General features: G+C 37.9%; 1 protein-coding gene across 1 annotated transcript in view; it reads left to right on the plus strand.

The window, feature by feature from the left end:
* Positions 1-16,357, plus strand: part of EDNRB (endothelin receptor type B) — a 54,802-nt gene extending 38,445 nt beyond the window's left edge. Inside the window, exons 2-8 of the mRNA XM_019612055.2 lie at positions 5-274; positions 8,719-8,831; positions 8,997-9,201; positions 9,549-9,698; positions 10,612-10,745; positions 11,310-11,417; positions 12,989-16,357. Coding sequence (XP_019467600.2) covers positions 5-274; positions 8,719-8,831; positions 8,997-9,201; positions 9,549-9,698; positions 10,612-10,745; positions 11,310-11,322 — 885 coding nt within the window. The 3' untranslated portion in view covers positions 11,323-11,417; positions 12,989-16,357. The remainder of the gene's footprint in view (positions 1-4; positions 275-8,718; positions 8,832-8,996; positions 9,202-9,548; positions 9,699-10,611; positions 10,746-11,309; positions 11,418-12,988) is intronic.
* Positions 16,358-26,668: the final 10,311 nt, after the last annotated feature.

Raw genomic sequence — 26,668 nt, forward strand, 5'->3', positions numbered from 1 at the left:
GCCCCAGGGCGGCGGGGGAGCGGGCGGAGGGCGGCCGCGTTCGGGTTCGCCCCCGATGTGCACCGGGCAGACGGAGATCAAGGAGACCTTCAAGTATATCAACACGGTGGTGTCATGCCTGGTCTTCGTCTTGGGCATCATCGGCAACTCCACGTTGTTGCGGATCATCTATAAGAACAAATGCATGAGGAACGGCCCCAACATCCTCATCGCCAGCCTGGCGCTGGGTGACTTGCTGCACATCATCATCGACATCCCCATCAGCGTCTACAAGGTGAGTAGACCGGGTGTAGTGTGGATGTGATTCCTTCACAGCCAGACGGGCCCTGTCCTGGCTGGAAATAAGGCAGAGATTTGTGCCTGGAGGTGGGCAGGCAACAAAGTCACCTGGAAGCCGGCACTGACCTAGGGATGAAAGATGGTTGGGCAGCAGGTGAATGCTCTGTTTTATAGAGTCATAGAATCATGGAATGGCTTAAGTTGTATGGGACCTTAATGCTCATCTGGTTCCAAACCCCTGCCGTGGGCAGAGCTGCCACTCACTAACTAGATTAGGTTGCCCAGGGCCCCATCGAACCTGGCCTTGAACACCTCCAGGGTTGGGGCATTCTCAGTTTCTGTGGGCAGCTATGCCAGCACCTCACCATCCTCTGAGTAAAAAATTTCCCCCTAACATCTAACTTAAATCTCCCCTCTTTCAGAAAGAAGCAATTCCCCCTTGTCCTATCACTATCTGTTCTTGTTACAAGTTGGTGTCCTTCCTGCCTATAAGCTCCTTTTAAGTACCGGATGGTACACCTCTCCTTCCCCAGAGAAACATAGGCAAGGCACATATGTGGGTACCGCTCAGATCCATCTGTTCCACTGGGAAAAGGCTGGTGGGTCCTTCACAGGGACCCACACAGTCAGCATAAAGGGGCTTTGAAATGTTTGTTCCATACTTGGGGTGATAATGGGTGTGGTGCTGTCCTGTCTGGAGCTGTGAGCTATTTCTTAGTGCTGCAGCATGAGCTGCAGGACGTAGCCACACCTGCTGCTTTCTGCTCTTTAATGTGATGTGGCTTGGCACAGGAGCACAGTATGTCCCATATACCGACTTGAGCAGCATATATATCCTTATGGATTCATTGTGTGTGTGAATCCATACTTTAGTGGGATGAGTGCTCTGGAAGGGGATGCTGGTAAAAAAGAGCACTTTCTGCCTGGACAGTGTGCATGTCCTTGAGCACCCACTGGGTAGATGGACCAGATGACCTTTTAAAAAGCCCCATCCAGCTCAAGTCTCATTCTTTGATCAGCTACTGCATAATGTGAGCAAAGACTTCATCTCTTACTTCTCCTCATTTATGTGGTTTAAAGCTCTGGGCTGCATTACTTTTATCTTTGGAAAAACCTGTTGGAGGGACAGGTTTTCAGTTTAGTCTTCTGTGTCTGCAGTGATGAGTTGCAGAAGCTGTTGAAATGGGAGAATGCTAGATCTTAGCATCAAAATCATAGAATGGCCTGGGTTGAAAAGGACCATAATGATCATCTAGTTTCAACTGCCCTGTTATGTGCAGGGTCGCCAACCACTAGAATATAGAATAGAATATAGAATAGAAGGATATTTTATCCTTCTAAAGTACTGTATTACCAAACAGGGAACTCAGAGCTCATCCTGGTTGCATTAAATTCCTGAGCTGGGTAATCTGGGTTACGTGAGAGCTCCTCAGTTTGTAGTGTATTTCCCATACGGTGTGTTTATCATAGTTCTTGTGAGAGCTGTGCGAGTCTGGAATTCACTAAACAAAACAAACCGTTGTGAAAAACTGTATTTTTTAGAACAGATGAACCATTTTGTTTCCCTTCTGTTTCCAAAAAAGAGTATGGGGGTAACAGTTGCTCAGCACGAGACTTCGCAATCTCAGTGACACTATTTCAAAATTAAATCAGTGATAAAGTGCAATAACATGCTGCTGTCCTTATCTCAATTGAATGCCATTAAGTATATCAGCGTGGGTAGGTTGGAGTGGGAGGAATAAAGGGTCAGAGGCAAACTGGTAAATATTATACCAGCTGCAAGCCCAGGGTTTTGTTGTGCTGGGAGGATAAGGCTGGGAGCTGAGCTGTGGCCCACAGGTGCTGAATCTGCTGCATGCCCGCTCATCTTGGTGAGCAGCCCATAACAGAACTGTATTATCCATTAGAACAGTGAGTGAAATATTGGCTGTTTTAAAACAAGGCTTTTAAATAAATGGGAGTAAATATGAAGGCAGACTTTATGTATGAAGCATGTGTTCAATTTAAGGTGATAACTCTTTTTCTTATCAATTCTGCATCCATTTAATTCCACCCACAGAGCACCCACAGAGCAGCGAAGCCATAATCACGCTGCCATAATCACCCAGCAATGTGGGAAAACAAAGGCTAGCAAGGACGCAGTTTGTAAAACAAGTGTGCTTCACTGTTGTAATTTGCAAGCTGAAACAATTTCCAACTGAATGAAACAGATGTTCAGAATTGCTACCAGATCCTCACTTAGCCAGCAACATGAACAAAAAAGTGAAAGGATTTCTTCTGTTAAATGCCATCAGCTTCCTTAACTGCTCTGGGAGTAGAGTGCATGGAAGTGTCCCTGAACACTTTCCAGACAGATCTGTAAGAGAGAACTCAGAATTCACACTAGGAGCATCATTTTTTTAGCTATTAAATGTGATAACTGCAAAAGATGTCCCCTGTGAGTATTTGAGTTAAGTGAGTGGTGTCCAAGGAGCTGAAAAACTACACAAATGAACTTTTACATCACTCATTTGAGTGTATCTGAAGAAAACCAGATTTTCTATATACTGTGAGATAGAGGCAGTCCAATGTGTAACACACTAATTAGTCCATTGCAGCTGATAAATGTGTTGAATACGTTCAGTAGAAGATGGGTAACACTGGAATCATTCACACTATCAGCAGAACAGATACAAGATTAGGGAAAGAGGAGCACTGTGTTTTGGGAAGCAGAACCTGGAAGGTATTTCATCTTTCAGGGTCCTGGGAATCAAGCTGGCTTTGGCTGTATCCCCTGAACTTCAGAGTGAAGTAAAGAAAAGTCTGAGACTCTCATTCTGCAGCAAGGTGCTTTGCCAAATTGCTGCCAGTTGTAGTGGTTGCAAATATGCTTTATGCCTAGATCAGCTCCACCACCATGTCTTTGTTCATTGTTAGATTTTAATTTATTAGACTTTCTCTTCACTTAATCTATGGAAATTGGAAAGCAGTGGCAGTTTGTTCTTCTGACGGTACAGATCTGGGAGGCTGACACTTAGCTTCCCGAACTGACAAAGGTGATGTCTCATGTGTCAGATACCAAAACAACATCAGGACAAACTTAATGCCTTTCCACAACAGTAGCTCTGCTTCTTATATGTATATCTGTAGCGATATCAAAATGTGTAGCTTTAAGAACTAACCAAACTGTGTAACACCCTCCTTTCTCTTCTTAAGTTGACCTCTCTCTTTTTTAATATTCATTCTCTTATATTAAACTAAATTTATGGTCATGTTCCAATGAATATCTAACAGGGGAAAGATCATAGCCTTCACAGACTCTTGTGTGGCTTTCTGAACTCCGGTTATCAGTCTACTGAGAATAAATAAATGAGGAAGAATGTCTACCTGGAAATACTGTGATGGATTCCTTTATCACAGAGTGTAATTTAAGAGTAGAGGAAAGGAATTTCAGAGAAGGAGCAAAAATTGGTGTTTATCTAAGAAAATGATCTAAGGCCAAATTCAGCTTTGTAGGGTGTTTAATTGGTTTAGGATTTCTTCATTGTCAATGAATGGAGGTTGTGGGCACTTGGCAAATCATAGAATCCTTAGAGTTGGAAGGGACCTTCAAAGGTCATCTCATCCAACTCCCTTGCAATGAACAGGGACACCTACAGCTCCATCTGGTTGTTCAGAGCCCTGTCCAGCCTGATCTTGGGTATCTCCAGATACAGGGCATCAACCACATCTTTGGGCAACCTGTTCCATCGTCTCACTACCCTTACTGCAAAATACTTCTTCCTTAAATTCAGCCTAAATCTACCCCCTTTAAGTTTGACACCGTTTTGAATGGTCCAGCAAAATAACCTAACTGGACTCCAGAGACGATGGGGGTAACTTTGTTATGTAGTTAGAAGGGAAGAATCTACACTGAGATCCAATATGCGGAGTAGCAGTAATGCCTGTATGGTGGAAGTGCATGCAAACAGTTTTCACTATGGGTCTCCAAACCAGAGTACATTAAACAACATCAGCATAGATTTCTAAATCTAGAGTAATTTTTTCACTGTGCATATATTTGTTATGCATACATTCACTTAAAGATGTATGTGACAAATTTCAAAACAAGTTTTCATATTCTCACTTGGTTTTGTTTTCGGTTGTTTTTTTTTAAGCTCTGTTCTGCATTTATGCTCCCCAGTCTTACAGTAGAAGAACTTTCTTTATGGTTACTTTTGATGCAGTCCTCCACTGGGTTTATGAGATTGCAGAAACTTCTGAGTTTGACAAGACCTTACAAGGCTTCTGTCATTTTCAACATGTGTGTGTGATACTGTTTTCATCTTAATTCAGTTTTTTGGTTTGTTTTTTCCAAAAAATACAATTGGTAAGCAAAATTTATGAATAAAGGCAGATGAAAAGGGAATTAATCATGTGTTGCACATTGAGATTTAGACTGTTAATTGGATAGATCAGTAAGACATTCTTAGCTTAACTGTGAAAAAAGAAACTAATTTTCTTGTCTGAAGAGAAGATCCCATTCTGACATATGAATAAATCCTAATCATCGTTAAATACTAGTACATTTTGTAATATTGTCTGAGTCATCTCTGACCGTAAGCTTAATTTCCTGGGCAAACACATGTTGTGGAGAACTCTTGCTCCTGTGAAATACTGAAAAATCTTTATCCGCCTGACATCCTTGTCTAAAAAGTGAAAATCTGCCAATTGTTTCACAGATATAACAAAAAGTGTTGCTTGTGAATTAGTTGTATACCTGCATGCCTGATTTCACGTGTAGCTCTGCAATTCATAAATACGAATATCAAGTCCTACCCCACTGTGAACTAGATGTAGTGCAAGTGCTCAGCCAGGAGGAAGTAAGTTCTGCTTAGTGTTTCCATGTGCATTCATTACTTCGAATTAGGACAGAGATGTAAATAAGCACACACCTTGCTGTTACTTCATGTCTGACTGTGGAAAGCCAACAGTGGTGAGCTGGAGCTATGGCATCAGCCCTTGGGCTGCTGGCTGCAGCCGCTGGGCCAACAGGAGTGGTGCATTGCTCCCACATGCTGGGATATTCCATAGCAGATTACTAACATCCCTCTTTTCCTACGCAGCAAGAGGGAGAGGGTAGGAACTGTAACTTGCAGGTGTGTCTCTGAGTCACAATATCTCTTGGGGCTACTTTCATTGCTGAGCAACTTTCACATCAGCTGAAGCCTGGCCTGAGAAAGTATTTGCTAGGAGTGCATCAGATGTAGAAACAGGGATTGTGATAGAAGTAGTTCATTTCAATTTAATTTCTCATCATTCTGCAGTGTGCTATTTCATAGAATCATCTGAGTTGGAAGAAACCATTATAGATCACGTAGTCCAACTCTCCTGCACTGATTTTCAGCACTTCAGTCTTAGCAGCTGGAACTGTCCATGCAAAACAAATGACAATAAAACATTGGAAAACACCACTCTGAATACTGCCAGTGGTAGAGTTCTTTTGACGTTTTACTTCTGAAAATGCAATATTATTTTTCCCTTTCCTGCCATTTGGCATTATCTCATGACTCAGAGTCATTTGTCACTTGTAAAATGGGACTCTTGTTATTACAGATACCCTGCCATGAATCATAAAAAAACTGTTATACCCATATGAAATTGTATTAGACTGTTTCAATACAAAACTAAGATTAACAGTTGTTCTAGTCTGCAAATGCTTTATAATGGTTTCTTACTGAATACTTTACAGAAGTTTTTCACTATACTTTAAGGCAGCGTTTTGAAGAGATGGAAATACAGAGGACAAACAAACAATAAGGAAGCATATGTAATTCAGCAATTAAAATACTTCTTCCTTTTACTATCTGTATTTTCAAGCTTTTGCTGCAAAGTATATCATTAGCTACTTGCAATACCACGGTAAGGAAATGAATGACTCATGCATTAAAATGCTCAAATTTCATAACACATCAGCTGCAATGAGATAAAGGACATGCTTTTCCAATCCAAGGCAGACAGCTGTGCATCCATTCTGCCTCTGATTTAAAAGCTGGCTGAATGCAAGTAATATTTTGATGTGATGCTAAACCCAAACTAATTCCCCCTTTCTCTCAGAAGTGCACATTCACTCATGTGCAGTGCAATTATAATCCAGCCATATGGCTCCCAAACTGGAGCTGGCTCTGATCCAGGCAGCTCGGAGCACAGGTGTGACTGTCTGTACCTGAGAGATAAGCATTAGTTCTGGGAAGTTTCATGCGTGGCTAAATGGTTGTGATTTTAGGAAGAGAGAGAGAGGGAATGTCTTGTACAGACACCAGCTAGCTGTAGCTAAAATTCTTCGGTAGGATCTGTCAGCGGAAACTTGATCAATGCTCTGGATTTCTGTTTGGTGAAGAGCAAAATATTTCCATTTTAACAAGGTTTTTTATGAATAGGTTCTGACTTAATATATACAAATGTACAATATACAATAGATACTATAAAGAAGCGTACAATGCTTTCTATTAAGTCTTTGATTTCTCTAGCAACTTGGTGTGTGATAGAGTGGAGATTCACTGGCTAATTGATATGTATAAATTAGTCCAGATATCATTTGATTCTTTAGAGTGTACATTTAGAAAACCTGTAATTATTCACATTGCAATTTTAATAAGAGTTTGTTACTGTCATCCCCCTTCAGCAATTAAAAAGAAGTCTCAGGGAGAGGCTTTGCTGAAAATACTTTAATTACAGTCTGAGTTATTTTCCCACATCACGGAAGCAAAACATGCTGTACAGTCCTTACAGCCTTCTCCCTATTTCCTCTGCTTTATTGCTTTCCATGCAACTCAAGAAACATAAATCCTTAGAATTTATTTTTCTGCTTTGTTTCTGCAAAGGCATTACACTCCTCATCCAACTTAAGGATATCATGGAAAAAGTAGATCAAAGCAGGGTTGTATTACAATTTTCTTGCTGCTGTTCTTTCAAAGATCCCATTTCAGCAGCATATGACTAAAGCAGGGTTTTGAGGTATTCTGGTCACTTCATAGGGATTTCCAAAAGCACATGGTCATGAAATGTACTTAACTTGCTTCATATGGAAATAAAATTATATTTAAATTATACCAGTACTCTTGAAAAGTTTTCTAGCCCATGTAACTGGTTATCCTTTAACACATATGTAGGTGTGCTTGAAGACTTCCCTAAACAAAACTAGCATCAGTGGGCAACGCTTTGGTTATTTTCAGTCATTTAGATCCTCAGCAGAATCCATGCTACATAGTGATCTATTTATTTTCATACATTCCCTTTAAAAAAGATGTCTGAGGGGATCAGAGCTGAGGGAAGGATTTTGTAATCTCGTGCTCCTTCTCTCTGTTTTTACATGTTGAAGTCCTCTCTCTGCAATAGATCCAAAAGGCCTCATTTGAAGATAGTTACGAAAAACAGATCTGTAGAGATGAGCTTAGATAATGTAACTAGTTACAGAAAGTCAGAAGGTTTACTTTTGTATAAAACAGTTGTGACTATTTCTTGGCTTAACCTCTGTTCTGGAGAGCCATGTTTTTATGAGGAATTGGAAGATTTGGCCGCGGCTGTGATGTGTTTGAACCATTAAAGCAGCTTGCAGTGAAGTACAGAGATTAAATATTTCTAAACTGAAGCTACAAGCAAACAGTTTATAGCTTCATCTGTGAGGAAGGTGCTTTCTGTGTCCAGTAAGACTTGTTCTCTAAATCAGCAAGAGTGCAGCAGTGGGGATTTGCCAGAAGATGTCTATGCAAGTATAAGAAACAGAGATTGTGATAGAAGTAGATACAGGGTGTAGTATTGCAAATTATTGGTGAATCGCAAAACTGATCAATAAAGATCTCTAGAACAGCATTCATCTGGTCTACCTTACATGCTGTGAAATCTTTATATCAAACAAGTTAGTTGCATTCCTTGAGTGGAAGGAAGGAGGACCCTCAAGAAGGCCCCTCATGGTCAGCAAAAAACACATTGCCCTCCTGTCTCACCCATCTTCTCAGCTGAGGAAGCCTCGACACTCAGGTTTCAAATAACCCCCACCCGAGGTGTGCGGCTGTTGATTGTGTCTCTGTTCCAATCAGCCTTGAGTTGTTTTCTCTGTTTCCAGTAAATGGAGAGTTATTTTCAGGAAAAGCCATGAACACTCAAGTCAAATAAAACCAATATGAAGTGGGAAATCCTCACTTTTTCACCATAAACACTGAAGTGGTGAAGTTGGAAGCAAAATGAATTGAATTTGCAGGGCTTGAGAAGTCAGGATTAGGCCTTTATGCATATTCGTGCTCAGCCTGTGGCTGTGTTGCTACTGTTCAGTTTTTAGGACATTCACTTTAGGGTCTCTTTTTTGAAATGGTTCTAATGAAGTTTTACAAGCTGGAAAAAAAAATAGAAAGACAATATGTTGCATGTAAGGGAATTATTTTTAAAAATTGCTCATTTCTAATGGCTGCTTTCCTTTTACAGCTACTTGCAGAGGACTGGCCCTTTGGTGTGGAAATGTGTAAATTAGTGCCCTTCATTCAAAAAGCATCAGTGGGCATCACAGTGTTGAGTTTGTGTGCCCTCAGTATAGACAGGTGAGACCCATTTTTCCCTCAAACTCTGTACTCTCTTAAATAAGGGCATTGCCCCAAATTCTCTTTTCCATTCAATTAAGAAGCTGAGTTTAAAAGCCAGTTAAACCAGACAGCTTCTTTTGTTTCTTTGTGCTTTTAATCTGCAAACGTATGCTGTTACTTCAGGTACAGAGCAGTTGCTTCTTGGAGTCGAATTAAAGGAATTGGAGTGCCAAAGTGGACTGCTGTTGAAATTGTACTCATCTGGGTTATATCAGTGGTATTGGCTGTTCCTGAAGCTATTGCATTTGACATGATAACAATGGAGTACAGGGGAAAGGATCTCAGAATCTGCCTGCTTCACCCCACACAGAAAACATCCTTTATGATGGTAAGACACCAAAGTTGGTATCACAGCTCTCTGGAACAGCTGCTTCAACCTCCCCAGTGTTCTGTGGATCACAGTGTTCACAAGTGTATGAGAAATGCATCTGAACATGTTCCGATGAAATACTGGCAAATTTCTGAAGTATGTTAGCTAAATAAGCACCTTCAGAAGACTATCTTTTTGTGAGTTGAGGGCACATTGCTTTCTTGTCCTGTTTTCTCAGCTGTAACATACACCTTATATAGATATTTTTTCAGGACAGACTGACCAATTTTTTATAGTATACTTTTCAAAATTGTCAACAGTTAACTCTTAACAATGCTTTTTTTTTTTCTTTTTCCCTCTTCTAGTTTTACAAGCAAGCTAAAGACTGGTGGCTGTTCAGCTTTTATTTCTGTTTGCCACTGGCTATCACAGCACTTTTCTATACTCTCATGACCTGTGAGATGTTACGAAAGAAAAGCGGGATGCAGATTGCTTTAAATGATCACTTAAAACAGGTAAAATTTATCCCTGACAACTTTGTTGACTTTACTGCCACATCATTGTCTTACTCTTTTATGACAACTTCAAGATAACTACTAAGGAGTACTTCATAGCAGTGGTGCTAATAAACTCATGTATGTATCAAAGCGATTAGAAACCTAAGTTCAGTGATGATCGCAAGACAGTTGTTCTTATCTGCTGTCAATACTCCAGATTTTATAGGCTTATTTCTTTGTAATAATGAGAGCTGGGTATTTTGTGATTAAAACTAAGGTCATCCCATGATATTGAAACTGGTTAATTTCATGCCAAACTGTAGTAAGGTTATCAGTATCAGAACAAAACACATTACAGAATACACTCCAAGTTAGTAGTGTATCAGACGGAAATATCATGTGTCATGAATGGAATTCTAAAAACAGATAATTAATTTACATTTGTACTGTAAATTATACTTGTGATCCATGCTTTTCTAATAGCTAATTTTGCATGCTAATTTGCAATGGTGGTGTAAATAAGCATGATCTTCTTACCTTGATAAAGCTATAATTTCAATCTCTTAGAACCATGAATGGAAGAACTGAGATCAAAGTGCAAGAAAATGCAGTTGAAAACTAGCTGGCCTTTGAAAGTGGTTGAGCTGATGACTATCTTCCTCATTTTGATTTAAAAGACTGTTTATGTCTGTGATTTTTCATATCATTACTCATACTTCAGTAAATTAGAGATACAGAGAATTGGTGCAAGACATCTAAAACAACAAAGAACATTAAGTACATATTCCAAGAAAATAAAGTACTCTGATGTTCTCATAACTCCTATTTTTATAGGGATTTTATTTTATTAAACATTTGGATATTAGAAGGGAACAACCATCAAGAGAGACACAGAAACTACAGCGATGTTCTTTCCAATTTTCATTTTCAGAGACGCGAGGTGGCCAAGACTGTGTTCTGCCTGGTACTTGTTTTTGCCTTGTGTTGGCTTCCACTTCATTTAAGCAGAATATTGAAACTCACTATTTATGATCAAAAGGACCCCAATAGATGTGAACTTTTAAGGTGAGACTACACAAATAAAATATATATGTGCTGCTGACATTCTCCATAAGGATATTTGGATTTCCCAATTAATTAACTTGTTCTGTATGTCTGAAGTTTTCTCTTCTTCCTTATCTAGAACATTCGTGTTTCACTCCATTAACAGTTGGGAAACTAAGAGGAAGACCACAAACAGAGGGCTTCTATCCTGTTTGTCCAGTCTTTTCCCGATCCCTTTTGGGGATCTCATTCTATGTAGTGACATTATGTGGATGTGGGGGAAATTCTGTCCCTATTTTCCATTTTGACTGAATAGATAGGATTAAATCTGTGAAGAAAACATTGGGAATATTTCCTCCCAGAAGTTAAGGCAACTGGATCTTTTGAAATTACTTTCATGAGAATGGTCTGCTGATTCAAACTTTGTCATTAAGCACAATCGTTACCTGCATGAGTTAATACTATTGACAGAGGTCCCTTTACTATCACATTTCTTCTTTGTTGAGTATAGTGGAAAACAGTCTTCATAACTGTAAACATTTTACAAGAAAATTAGAAGTCTCACTTTCTTTAATTTTCACGCAGCTTTTTCTTGTGATGGACTACATTGGCATTAACATGGCCTCATTGAATTCCTGCATCAATCCAATTGCTCTGTATTTGGTGAGCAAGAGATTCCAAAACTGCTTTAAGGTAAGAGACTAATGGGAGTTGCACCTCTGGTTAAGAAATGGTGTCACCTGTAAAATTCATTGTCTAGCACACACACAAAGTGTTTTAAACCTTTGTTGAAGTTTACTTTAAATTTCATTTGGATTACGGTAAGTATTCTCACCCTCTCCCTCTGAAGCTGTGTAGAAAGGTACTGAGGATTCATAGAGTTAAAAAAGAAAACAAAATAGCATAACGTGTAATAAACCTTCCTAGCACCATGGTCATAAGCCTACATCATTTCCTGACTGGTCCTGGCATGCGGCCACTTTGAGAGCCCTGACAAAGCAGTCTCGGGCTGCTCTGCAGAGATTCGTGTAGTCGTATCCTCTGCGATCCAACAGAGGGAACACACTGACCCTGTGTTCCCCAGAAACTGACTGAGCACTTGGTTCAGTAGGTGCATAGGTAACAAAGAGTGTATGAGTATTCCCTTGTCACTTTCAAATGCTAAGGGAAAGGTCTGATCTGCTAGTAGTTTTGTCTAGGCTTGTATCAATAGCCTTGGGCACTCATTCTCCACATAGGACTTCAGGCTCTGGTTTGCAGCCCTTCTCTCGTCAGTCCTGCAGCTTTACAGCCAGGCAGATCTACCGTGTCTGCTCATAAAATGTCTAGATCTGACATCCAGCAGCACTAAACATCACCGGTGTTCTTTGAGCTTTTTTGAGGCCGCTCACTGTCTTCAGACAATGAGGTTCTTATCAAGATTCTTACACTGCTGTGCAGTAGTTCTTAGATTTTTCTTTTGTTGCAAGACATTTAACAGTTGATCACTGCTAGGCCTATTACCTAGTTGTGTAAATTCTTCAGTGGCTATATTTTTCAGATACCAGTCAGGTCTACATCTAGTAGTGTAGTAGTGCAGTGATGTCTCCCTCATACTTACAACACGTTGCAAAAGCTTTAAGTGTTGACCTCATCTTCCCTGTCTACATTGCTGGCACTCTGAAGGAATAACGGGCTAAGAACACACAACAGTCAAAGCTATGATTGTGCAGAGAGAAAAAGCCTGGGACAGAAACCATGTAATAACCCCTCCTGTCAGGACCATAGGAGGACTTTCAGAAGCCAGTCAGTCTGTAACACTTCAGCAAGAGGGCTGAAGTACAACTGCTACAATTTGTGTAGTTTTTTACCATTCTCCAACTTAGTTATCTTTTTTTCCCTCTAAAAATGAACTAAACAGCGCTTTGCTTAAGAAGTACAGATTACTCCATAATTTTTTTACAGGAAGGATTATGAAAGAAAATAAGTGATTTTATTTTCAGATGCATGTAGAATTGCAGACCAGACTCAGCTGGTATGTATGTGGCTGAAACATTGTTCTCCCTGCCATCCAGTGCTCAGTTTGCTGTGGCTAGTTGTGATCTGAGCAGTGCAGAGCATAGCCTTACTATTTTTGGCTTACATTGCCTTGCCGACATGGGAGCTTACAGATTGTCTCTTTCATAGAGTACCACTGAAGAAGGGCAGTGTTTCCATGCATCCTGCAACATGTGCAAAACAAAATGGTGCTAGATGTTCATTGTTCATTTCTTTCATTTTTACAGTCATGTTTGTGTTGCTGGTGCCAATCCAAAGATCTGTTGTCCCTGGAGGAAAGACAGTCGTGTTTAAAGTTCAAAGCTAATGATCACGGATATGATAATTTCCGTTCCAGTAACAAGTACAGTTCCTCATAAAACAGGTATAATAGGTATATTCTCATATATTAACACTGGTGTCTTTTGAAGAAAAAGTGGCAATTACTTTTAATGAGATGGTAGCATTCAGAAAACTTTAGTTTTGTTTTTGCACAAAGAAGACTTGATAAAAAGAATTGCCCCAAATCTGTGTGGCTTTCAAAATCATGGACATTTATAATGTCATTTATAAATAGCATAAAAAGTCATTGTTAGCACTTGAATCCTTCTGAATCAGCACTTCCGAATGATCCCTGCTTCCTGTATATTAAATCATCATTTGTATTCACCGTAACAGTTGTAGGAACTGGAGTCACAGTAATTGCTAAGCAGTATAATATACTTTAATTGGGTCAAAGCCAGTATTCTGTTATAACTCAATATATTATATTATCTTTTATAAAGCAGATTAACCACCATCACTGTTGTTTTGTTCTTGGTTTTTTATTTTTATTTTTAAATAAAACCTGAAATATGTTGTAATACAAGTTTAAATGTAAAAAAGTAGAACTTTTTATCTGGGTTTTATAGATGTAGTTAATGAATTATTAAAGGATGCAGTCAAATTGAAAGTGTATTTTGCTCAGATGACTGTTTTCACCCATTGTTGTGGAAGGAACCTCCAAGGCCTGTATAAATACTGTTCTGTAGCCTCTTTGCTTATTCAGTGCATTTAGCAGCACTCGAGTATGATCCATTTAACTGTTTCCATGTTATTTGTGTTGAATGGCAAGAGAAGAGAGAAAAACACACAAAAAGCAATAGCCTCGAGTAATAGATCCATACAAACAATGGCTAGTATTGGAAACTACCAACTTTTAACTGAAAACAAATTGTATGTATCCCTTTGTAATGAGTGGGCATTCAAGAGCCCTGACAGCTTTCTCAAGATACTTTTGAGACAGTCAAAGCTGCAATTGGTATACTGTCCTTCAGAAACAGCAGGTGGAAAAAATGTAAGAAAAAATCAGTGGGAGAAGTTGAACATTTGTTTTCATATGGATTTAAGTCTTCACGAAGAAAAATAATTCAGAAATTGTACTTCGAAAGAGCAGTATTATGTAGCACACTCAATGTTGTTTTAAAATGTTCTTTTTCGGTAGTGCCACATTTATGAGCTTAAGAAGATGTGTGATTAGTTTCTGCTTCTGTAAATAGTTTAGTGAAGCTTAATTAATTATAAAGCATTAAAATGTGGGCAGGACCCTATAAAAAGCAGAAAGATAAAGATGCCTGTAGTAAACATGGTGTGTGTTGCCAGGAGCAATACACATTTTGTACATACATAACAGGTCATTCTTTGGCTATTCGTGTCCTATGAATTTGTTAAAGATGTCCCTAAAGACTTATTAACAAATTTTGTGCACTAAGGCATGAGTCTTTCAAGAAAAAAATATAACATGCTTTTATAAAAGACATTTTTTCAGTAGGCATGGCATGTTATTATAATGAAATTATTTATCAAAACTCAGGATTTTTTTTTAATTTCCAAATTTCACATAAAAGGACTTCTACCTTTTTTGTCCAGCCTTAACTCACTTTAGATTTTTTTTTATCAAGTGCCTTAAATATGATCAGGATGAAAACAGTTTTTATGAAATGTTCAGCTGATGTTTCTTTGGGTGAGGTTTATCTCACTGGAGTTGAGGTAGTTGATACCTTGAGGACAACTGAAAATAGGAGAGGTGAATTCCATCCCTGCTGTTGCCCCATCAAGAATTAATAAGTTTATGTCTGTATAAACAAAGGAACTAAGCACATGCATTTGAGCATGTTTCTGTGTGTCTGTGTGTGAGTGTGTGTATATACATTTGTTTTCTAACATTAGGTTGCTGTTACCTGCAGCACAAACACCCAACTGCTGTAATACTGAAACTCTGAAGAACAGAACTTTTAATACATTCATATTTATGAAACACTTTTGGCTTCACTTTCATGGAAGTGGGAAGCCATGACTGTCACTTCACCCTGCCTGCAGCTTTTTTCTGTGAAGTGTGTTTCTTCTGTTAAGAATGGATAATCAGTTAAATCTTAAATTCAATACTGGTCAATGCTATTTTCATCAAGTTTTATATCATTACAATATTGTACATGTATATGATTGTTGTTTTTATTTAAAATATAGCTGATGCATTGTGTAATATTTTTCATTTTTCCTGGATTAACTCTTTAAGACAAGTCTTGCTAAGTGAGTGCAAATAAAGATCACATATACTGCCCACTTTTCAAAGTAGTACGTACATATTTGTACACTTCTTGTCTTTTTTTTTTTCAGTATTTTTCAAAGCAGTATTTTTGCTGAAGGTCTCATTTTCTGTAAAAAAAAATTCAAGAATTCTGCTTTCGTATACTTAATACACAGAAGGGATCAAATGCATTTATGTTCTACATAAACCTATTTCTCTAATAGTGAACACTGACATTCTGTAAAGTTCTCAGTAGAGATCTGTTCATAGAACATCTGAAATCAGCGAATGTTAAACATTCAATTCAGTTGGAACAGCATTAAGGCAGAACTTTAAAAAAACACATGCCTGAAATTTGCTGCCTTGAATTAAAAAAAGAAAAAAAACAAAAAAAGATGCTCAATACTATTTTTTCTGGACAAGAGAATTGAAAAGCTAAAAAGAGGATAAAATCAGTTGTTGGATTAAAGCATCCCATGTAAGACTCATTTCAGCCTCAAACAGGGGGTTGCAGATAGCAGAACAACTGCAGAGGGAAGTTCAGTGTGTAGCGTGACTGAGGAAGAGTCATTGGTCACAGTGGACTGAAGAGCTGACGCATGATGAAAACAAATGAACTTGGAAGAAGCTACAGCACAGCTCTATGCTTTGGCCTTCAGATGGCAGTTAGATGTTTGCTGCTGCTCTGGATTCTGCCTGCGTACAGCTGAGTTAGGAGAGCAAATTTCAAACTGGGTGGACTGAACTGATGCACTGGTACTACACCTCAGAGAAACTAACGGAAAAGGCAGTGGTTATGGAGCATCTACTGTGAGCTGTGGTATTTCAGGTATTAATGCCTCTTAATTGATTAAGATACAGTAGGCTTAGCAAGAAAATGTTGTTTGTATTGAAATAATGTTAAAAGGACTTTTTAAAAATTGTTTTGTATAGCTATGTAAAATAATTCTGTATTTCATTTTCTGTGATCTTCTGTGGAAATAGGAACTCTTGTGGTATAGGCAGTGTAAACTAATGAAATTATCAATAAAATATTCAAAATTTCAATTCACTAAAATGTTTCTGATGTTATTTCTTCTCTGGGGTCTCAATTATTTAACAGTAGCAGGTAAAAAGTGAGTATTTCAGAACTGAAAATAAAAGTCTTTGGTCAGGATAACTTTATGCTGCTAGTTGAAAATTGGAAAGAGTTCAGACTTGCATACGCATTGCAAAATTGTTTGTTAAAAGAATCAGTCATGCCTATCTTTGCTGTGCTTGTTTTTGCTCAAAATGCCAGTTGCAATCTCTCTACATACCCATATATAGTCAGAAATCCTGCTGTATTAGGGGCATAACAAAAAAAAGGCATGAAACTTTAGATCTGTGTGCATTCTATCCCGGAATAAGCCTTGTGAAAACCATCACCTTTGTATGATGACTGTAATTTCATGCATATTTCAATTTACCTTCAGTAAAGCTGTAGAAAATTATATCAATCTAAATATTCTGTTGTTCAAACATACAAGTTTCTATGCTTGCAGTATCTCTACATTGCAAAATACATTTCCAAATGCTATTGGCATTTGGTTGCAGGCACTTATGTTTCCTCCGGCTTAGTTGGTGACCTGCTGCACTTGCTATAGATTTGCCTTTCCTTATGGTCCCAGGACTTTTATCATATAGTTTCAAGTTCCTTGTGCTTGGAACAGAAGCACCTGTAGAGAAGAAATCTCTTGTAAGTAAATGTTTTATTTAATACCTCTCCTGACCTCTTCATTTATTTTCCCTTAATCTCTGGTCCTCAGTAAGGTTATAGATTTGCATATTTCTTTTAAAATCCTACAGATTTATGTACGTAAAGCATAGCATTCACAGCCTAGTTCCTTCTCCCTTGCCACAATTTGCTTTTCTTGCTCTTGTCTCCAGTTTTATCTACTGCAGTCTTGACTGTTTCATTTAGGGATTAACTGTGCTGCTTGTTGTTGGTTTTCTAAACACACTAGAATTTATATAGCAACAAGGATATACATCCAGTTTACGTTCCTCAAATACTGACTTGTACTAGCTGCTGAGGGGGTATATTTGATGCTGTGGTGTTGATGGCTGACTGGTCCATGAAGTGGTTCAGTTTGTACTATCCCTTCCTTTAGGCTGCTGTTCTTGTGGTCTGCTCAGTAAGGCTGAAGAGTTCTCAATATACATGTGCAAATCTGCTATATTTCAGTGACTGACACCTACAGTAATCACACATTTGATACATATTTATGTATATACACCTCCATTCCTATACACAAACATAAAATACTGGACCAGCCTATTTTATTTTTTTTAATGTTATTTTCATAATCATTAATGTAAAACTCACAAAAGCCTACATAAGGAAAATAATGTCTCACATATAGTTTAGGTTATCTGAGATTTGTTTACATATGTATGTAGCTTATGCAAGAGAATCTAACATAAAATCTTCTTTAGTTGACTAAAAGAATAAAACAATATTATAATATACAAACACATTCAATATGCAATTTATATTTAAAAACACCGATGCATATATTTGTTTTTATCTGTCTTTGCATACATACATATATATGTATATATTACATAAGTGCAGGTGTAATTACACTTATCTCTATTTATTTTACTTGTAATTACACTAACAAATCATTACAGTGAAAGAAGCAGAAAAGACTAGAGAAGCTATAGTTAGGAGTTAAAATACCAGAGATTTCTTGCATAGAAATTCTAGTCTAGATTTACTCAGACGTCTGAGCTTACAGCTTTGATTCAAATAACCATTTTTCCAGCCAACATTATTATTCCAGCTTTTCCAATGAGTGGTAAAACCTGGAGTACAATCATGTTTCACGGCTGTCTTACAGAGGAGCAGAATTGCTGATGCTGGGCTCTTTGCCAAATTCCAATTGAAATAATTACAATCTGCTTCTTCTTTCCTATCAACTGTGGTGTGGTGGTGAAGAGCATACTGCTTTGTTCTGTAGGTTAGCACTCTGCACAGAGACATCTGCTATGTCTCAGTTAGGAGGTAGGTAACTATTTCAGTGCTAGAAAGTGCGAGCATTCCAACCTGTCGGTTTGTAAAATACTTGAGGGTGTTTCAGAATGAAAAGCAGATTTAAACACAAAACTTGTATCTTAACATTGCAGGTTTCTTCTAGTATATGTCAACTCAATGTTAAATGTATCTAAATCGCTCCTTTTCCTATTCTGTTAAGTAGTTTTATAAATATACACTTTAAAAGACTTTAAAATTTTAGTGTATCTTTTATTTGTACAGTTAGAAAGATTTATTATTATCTACATTCCACTAAATAGTACTGAAGTACTTTAAATAGGTATTAAGCATATCTACAAGGTTGAATGTAGAAAGTCAGGAGTGTTAGGGCTCAGTGGCCACCAAGCTGAGGCTAAGGTAGTTGTACTGCTTCCAGGGCAGAACAGGCTAACTTATATTCAGCTCATATCTTTAGTAGAGTGAATTAGTGAACTAGTGTCAGTTTGCTTCCATGCTTGCGGGTAGATCCTAAGAGATGCATGGCTACTTACTCAGATAAATGTTTGAACCATTAGAGTATATGAAAAGACCATCACCTCCAATTTAATGGATTTATAAAAACAAACTAATAAGGAAGCAAGGAAAACCCCAAACAATTATCATGCTTTGAGCAATTCTAAAATTACTGATTTTTTATTGATCTTCTGTTTGTTTACATTCAGAAATTTCAAAAATCCTAGTGGAAATAAAGTATTTTCCAGTCAGTGATGTTTGGGGAAAAAAAGATGGGCTGAAAATGAACTTGATTTGACTGTGTTTGTGTAACAGAATTGGTGTAGAACAGGCAACACTTATTTAAAGATGTTTCATTCCTTGGACACACATTGGATCATCTGACATGCAAGGAGAGGTTGAGAGAGCTGGTACTGCTGAGCTTAGAGATGAGAAGGCTCGGGGAGGGTCTCATCTATGCATATAAATTCTATGCATATAAATATATCTAAATGAATAATGAAGTGAGAGTACAAAGAGGATGGAATCATAGAATCATAGAATGGCTTGGGGACCCCAAGGATCATCAAGTTTCAACCCCTCTGCCACAGGCAGGGCCACCAACCTCCATATCTGGTACTAGACCAGGTTGCCCAGGACACCATCCAGCCTGGTCTTGAGAATCGCCAGGGATAAGAAGTATGTCTAGTTAACAGAAAAAAGAGCAGTAGCGAAAAACTGAAACTAAGAAATTTCATTTATAACAAATATTTTCCTTATTGCAAAACTGAAACAGGTTGTCCATTGAGGCTGTGAAGCCTCCATCTTTGGTGACACTTGAAACCCAACTGGACACAGCTCTGAGCACCCTTGTGTAGGTGACTCTACTTGAAGAAAGGAGTTTGGACTAGATGATCTCCAAAAAACTAAGCTGATTTCAGCAGTTCAATGATTTAAATCTATTCTATGTACTTTCTGAAACTATAGGAGCTTCCACTGTCAGAGAATAGTCATATGATCAGAGAGATAAGTTACTGCATTAAAATAGTGTGAAAATTCCCTTTTTGTCCTTAATGTGTCTATTTCAATCCTGGTCACTTTTTTTAATATAACTAAAAAGACACGGGAAGATCGTAGATATAAAACAAATGATTTGATAATTAATGAATAGATGTATGTATGCCAACAAGAGTCCACAGACATTTTGCAAAGCTTCTCTAACAGCCTACCAAAATGGACTTCATTGTTGTTTAACTGGGCTGCTGAAGTCCATGAAAGTTTGCAAGGCAAAGGTGTATTGAACAGCAAAAGAACTACTAGGTTTTATCTCTACTTTTATGGGCATCAATGTGGATTAAATTATGATTGTGTCTGTAGGGGTTATATGCATGCTGATAATGCATTGCATTAATTAACTCCTTGCATAGTAAATACGAAGCCATCATCTCCCAGGACCTTTTTTCTTTGGAGGAGCACACGAAGCAAAACAGTATTTGTGAGGTGGCACAAGTGGCACAGGAGGCACAAGTTTTCTTCATTTTATCTCATTAACAATTGAATTCAAAGAGACTTTGAAGTAATAATTCTGTTGTTCAAAAACCTTTGGTTTCGCTGGGCTTCTTCAAAAGCAGGCAGAAAGTTGTGAAACACACACTGCATATACGCAGATGTTGAGTACAATTAATGAAGATAAGCAGACGCATTCCTTAGTAGTAATTTGAACAAGAGGAGAGAATATATTGTCTACTTCAATTAAGCATTTTCTCTTCAAGACTCTCTACCTGACAACAAATGTCAGTTCCTTCTCATCATCTACAGCAATATTTTTTTTAAATTATCTCTCAAAGTATACTACACATTGAAAACAACAGACTTCTCTGTAATACAGGATTATAGTTTTGCAGCTGCACCAGCGCAAGTACTTAAAGTTCATGCCTTATTTTGCTGTAACAAGCACACAATAGACACTGACAAACTATGTAGCATACAGTACTTGAAAGATAAAAAGGTTATCTCACATTGGAACTCCACAACATATTTATCATAAATATGTCTCTCCTTTCAATATTTCCCACAATTAGATTTCTCTCTTTTTTACAGTGTTATCATGATGTTGAATAATCTTTATACATTGATCTATTACCACCCTTGATCTTTCCTGATTTGTTGCCCTGTAGTTTTACACTGTTGTTTACAGACTGTCTCTCATTCATCAGGACAGTCTAGAGTCCTAATACAAAAGCGAGCATGCATATTCTGTGTTATTTACAATTCATTGGATACATTACCTGTAATCAATTCAAGTCATTTGTAAAAGTACTGAAGAGACACATGTCCACAGCTGATCTTTGCAAGAGTTCCTACTTAAGGGTGATTTTAAAATCATGTGAGTTTAGAATAACTGTATGAATTATTTTAGATAAATTTTCAGGGAGTTCATGAGGCTGTCATGTATGACAAGGCCAAAAATCTTGACAAGGTCAAAAATCTTGACAAAGTCAAAGTCTACCCATAAGGCCAGTCAGCCCTTATTTATCCCTTGTAAATCAGATATGTAATTTCCCCTCCCTCCCACCCACTACTGCCTATGCAAGTTCTTTGGTGCTGTGATGTCTCCTGCCCAAACTGCCTTCCCAATTTGAGTTTGAATAACATGGACTGTGAGACACAATAGGAGAGGAAAAGAAAATTAATCCTATGGCTGCCATGGCTAACTCCAGAGGGCATTGACAGAGCTGTCCTCTGGGATCCTTTTTTCTCTCAAACAGAAAACAAGCAGCTTGTGATTGCTGCTGCTTTGAGTACAGCCAATTGGATGTTCTGAACCTGAAGGAAGGACTTGTGGTTTGTGGACAAGATCCAGGATCCATAGTATTGGCCTGATTAGTATTTGAAGGTGCTGTGTTCAAGGAAAGGAATAAACTGCACAATGGGATTTTAGTACAAAAACCCTGGAGATCTGTTCTCAGGGCTGCCATGGGCAGTTCATTTGGTTGGTACAACTACAACAGAAAAGCACTCTTAAACAAAGAAGACAGAATATTTTCTGAGGCAGCTACTTGATATATACTATTTCCTTGGCTCTTGGTCCTCAGGCTTTAAAACACCCAGAAACACTTGTTGTCAAGGTCTACAGCCCTTAACATAGCACAAGAACCATTTCAGAGTGCCTCAGGATGTATATTGCCACATCCATCAGATATGCATTGGGCACAATGTGATGATGAGTACCACTCAGAGGTTCACTCCTGAACATCAGCATCAAGCAGTGGAGGACACTTAAAATGAAAATTCCAGTTTAGTTTATTCAAAAAATAATCTAGTTGGAAACCACTAAAATTACTGAGACCCAAAACACATTCCAACAAGTAAAGAAAATCATGTCTTTTCCTTCAAAAGCCACCTGACTGCTCTGAGCCAAGCATCTGTAGACAGAGACCAAGATTCATGAGGTACCTAAATTTTGTTACTGATTACTCAATTATTGCATCTTAATTTAACCCACCTAAGTCTTTATTCTTTCTCTCCTCTCTAATTCTTCTATAATTCCTTTTTAATTTTTTGAGGTTATGTAAGTGTTTATAGGCTTGCATTTAGTGAGAGAGCTGTAATTTTAATTCTGAGGTTTCACTGCATATTTATTTATTGGGGTTGTTTACTGGGGAAGGCTTTTTAGATGCTGTAAGATTCCAAGTGACTATCATATCTAGAAACTCTTGTTTGAGGTAGAAAAAACCACACATCCTCCCTTAGCCCAGAGATATCTTGAAATCAGAGAATATATCTGTGAAATTCCAAGAATGAGATCCAATAATACAAATAATTACTTCCATGTTGCAAATATTTATTTGAAGTAAATAAGGAAAGAGATATGTTGTGGTGCAGTGTCCAACTGACTGCGATAAACAAGTACAAACAACTGTGAAATGGTTTCCATTATTTTTTGTTATTTCACGCAGTTTTTCAGAGAAGTTATCCAGTTTCATGTCATCAATTTCCTCTTCTCAGTATAAATGTCACAATAAACCCTCTGTTCAGTGTTTCTCCTTATAATACAAGTAGGAGCATCAAACAATTAGAGCCAAAAACTGGAAATAGTGTGTCATACTGTGACCAGTTTATTAAGGGAACTAGGCACCCTGAACTATCTCAGCAACACCGATATTCAGATATGTAAAACAGCTTAAAATACCACAATACAATGTGGTATCACAGTAGTGACTTTATCTTCATTAAACAGAGAAGCACTCTATTGTAGCCATTTTTTTTAGTACATACTAATATGCTTAGGGTCTCTGTTGAATTGTGCAAATAGTGAACAGCTGCACAGCCCTGGTTTGTGTAGAGCCAGCTCTGCAAAGGGAAGCACGTTAGTCAAATTACAATAGACTGATTGGTCCTGGAGCCAATCATTGTTAATTAGCCTGAGCTCACCACCAGAGCACTTTGTATTGCTTAAGGTAGACTTGTTCCTACCTCAGTCTATACAGATTCAGACTAGTTCACAGTGAAGAATGGACACACCCATAATGTTGTAGAAAAAGGGCAGAAGGGCTTAAATATGCTTGACCACTGTAATCTCACCTGTGACAGAGGTCGTAGAGTTTTGCAGTTATTTCAGGACAAGCAGACCTGTTGCAAATCAAAACTTGTTTTTAGAGATACACCTAATCCAGATTTAAAAACTGTTAGAAATGCCATGCTTCTCTGATAAGTGAACTTAGCCACTAATTTCACAGATTTTTAAGGAAAAAATGTTCTTTTTTGTTTGAATTCTTGGCTTCAGAGGAACTTGTCAGACCTTTGACTGCTGGACTGAAGAGCACTTCACTATTTGTCCTGCTTTTGTGTACCACGAGGAGTTATCTTTGAGTCATCATGTTGATAAACAGATAGAACTCCTGGAGACTTTCCAGGTCTTTAATATTCCCATGGCTTTTCTTTGACCCTTTCTTCAAATTATTCACATCCATCACAAACTCTGAACGCTAGAACTGCAGCAATGACTTAACCTTCCCCTCCTGTCCAGTGGAAACACCTAATGATAGCATTTGTCTTTTTCGTCCAATGGAGAATTATATTATGTCCTCTTCAGGATCACAACTTCACAGAAAAGTCTTATCTCCCATTTTAATGGCTTAAATTTTTTTCCTAAATGTGAGACCTTCTATTAAGCTCTACAGAGAGATCATTTTTTCTGTCTGCTTAACCAGTGTCTCCAGATTTCTTTTCACTGATCTCTCTCTTCTCAGTTTTCCTGTTATATTTGTGTCATCACCAAATTTTGTCATACAATATGTTGTGTCTACCCAGTAGAAGTGGTGTAATTGATCAATGACGTGGAGCCAAAATATTCTCTCTGGAATCTCATGGAAAGCAGTTAATCAAACAAGACAGATACTCTCATAATTACAGTTACCATGGAAATAAGCAGTTTATCATCAGTGTAATTTGTGTTATGTTGATCTGCTAATGTGCTTATGTGTGTTAATGAAGATGTCATGCAATGTCTTGTCAAAGGTTTTTCAGAAGTTTCTCAGTCTGTGAACAAATGTTGAATTAAATTATTCAGCAACTTAGTATAAAAATATTTACCTCAAATCTGTTGGTTAAAATAAATGATGTTAGCTTTTCTTAATATTAATTGGTCATTACATGTGAAGTCTTCCATTATTTTCTGTTAATTTTCTGTTTTAAAATGTCATGATGTTAGCTTCTCTCGAATTCTCTGGAAATTCTAAGACTTACTGAAAATCATCACCAAAGAATATTCATATTAACTTTGGCAAAGGTTTGACTGCAAGATTACTTGATCTTACAACTTAAAGACATGCAGCTTATAGAACGTGTAGCTATCCTATGTACCACTGGATCTGAAATCACTATTAGCCAATGGGAAGACATCATTCACTTTTCACCCCAATTTATAATAGAGAACTGAAACATTTATTGAATTATTTTATATTTTCTAGAACAGCCATTGTAGCTCTGTCAGGGTCATCTAGTTTTTAATATTGTCAGTATTTCATGTGGATCTACTCAGAAACTATATTTAATGGAGAAAATTATAGGCTTCAATTCTTTAATCTTCTTTCATTCATTTTCTTAATGCTCTGGCTTTCAAGTTGTGCACTGATATCACTCATAAAAAATTCTTCCTTTTTATCGTTTATTCTGCCATGGTTTATCTTCATCCAGACTGCTTCTATTTTTAGATATAGGACTCTATCCTTGGAGCTCTGTAGTGTTTTCAACATCTAGTAAAACTATGTTTAAACAGATCCTAGTTATCATTCATGCATCTTTTCATATTGTTTCTTCTAACTGTATGTGTGCATCATCTTCTATAATGAGATACAGTAGCTGTGGACAACTAAGTGATTTGGACCATATGACAGCGATTGTCATGAATGAATCAGTCATCCAGCAACTGCAGGCATCTGGTAATAGACTAGTGCACATTTAATGGGAACAAGAAACTCAAAGGATCTACTTGCTATTGTTTTGTGCACAAAGTCAGTCTTCATCACATTTCAAAGATAATGCTGAGAAAAACAGTGACATACTGATGATGGAGAATTGCATCACAGTGACATAAGCCAGTTCCTCCAACAATCCTTAGTGTATCCTGTTCAGTTCCAGGATCTTGTATAGGTTCAGTTTTTCTTAAATGGTCTCTAATTACAGCATCCTCTCCCATGGGTAACACTTTTCTGGTTGAGAGTGCCGAAGACATTCAGGTAGCCTGAGTGCTTACCTTGCAAGTAAGAGACAAGGCAAAAGGATACAGAATCAATGTCTTCTCCTTCATCACCAAGTCGTCCATCCCATTCAACAGTGGGTCTTCCTTTTGCTACCAGCTGTTTATAGCAGTTCTTGTCACCTTCCTCATCAATTTAAATTCTGTCCAGACTTTGGCTTCCCTAACTTCATTCCTGTGTACTTGAACGATACCTTCTTTAGTCCTCCTTAGCCCCTCCCTGCTTATAATTTCAGTGTATTTCCATTTTGTGTTTGTGTGCAGTCAAGAGTTCGCTGTTCAGCCAAGCTGGCCTCCTGCCACACCTGCTGTTTCCTCCCTGCTTGCACTTTGAGCAGATGTCCCCAGAGATCACTGTTGTGCTCTGCCCTTTAAACGAGGGCTTCTCATGCAAGACAGAGATGAAGATCATAGTATTTCTACTGTTCTTTTAGAAGAAGAGTTTATATTAATGTTTCCTAATCCACTTAACTCAAAGCAAGTCAGGTAAACTGCTTAGCTAAAGTAATCAATCCAAGTAATTCTTCCTTAAATTAGTCAGGGAGTACTCACAAATCACTTTACTGGCTAGATATAGGGCAGTGTATATATATATGTGTACCTATGTATTGAAGCTACGTCTTCATTATCTGGATTATGGGATAAGTCTTTAACCTCCAGAAGAAAAACTGGAATTACTTCCTCCTTTCCTATGGCATGGGTAAAGCCCTGAAAAAAATCTGTAGACTTAAAAATAAATAAATAAATAAATAAACAAATAAACAAACACATAAATAATCACACAAAAAAAGCTACCTGTCAGTATAGTTCTTCTAGTTACTACCTGGGCTTGCAGCAGTTTTGTCTCCTTCTTGTGGTCCTGCCAGATACCCCTACCACTGGGGCTAAGTCCATAGCTGCTCCAGCAGTGATTATGGTTGCCCTTATCCTAACAGTGGGCTCAGATGTCTTGAAGAAAAGTAGAAATTCCTCACAGTTACAGATGGGCCTCACACAAAATCACAGCTCTTGGCCTTCCTCTAAACTACCATTACCCAATAGCTAAAAATGTATCTCTAAGTGGTGTGTCTTATTGACTACCGCTGCCATTTTTTTGTTGAGATTCTTCTGAG

This window comes from Meleagris gallopavo, chromosome 1 (genome assembly GCF_000146605.3).
Source record: "Meleagris gallopavo isolate NT-WF06-2002-E0010 breed Aviagen turkey brand Nicholas breeding stock chromosome 1, Turkey_5.1, whole genome shotgun sequence".
NCBI classification, from domain to species: domain Eukaryota; kingdom Metazoa; phylum Chordata; class Aves; order Galliformes; family Phasianidae; genus Meleagris; species Meleagris gallopavo.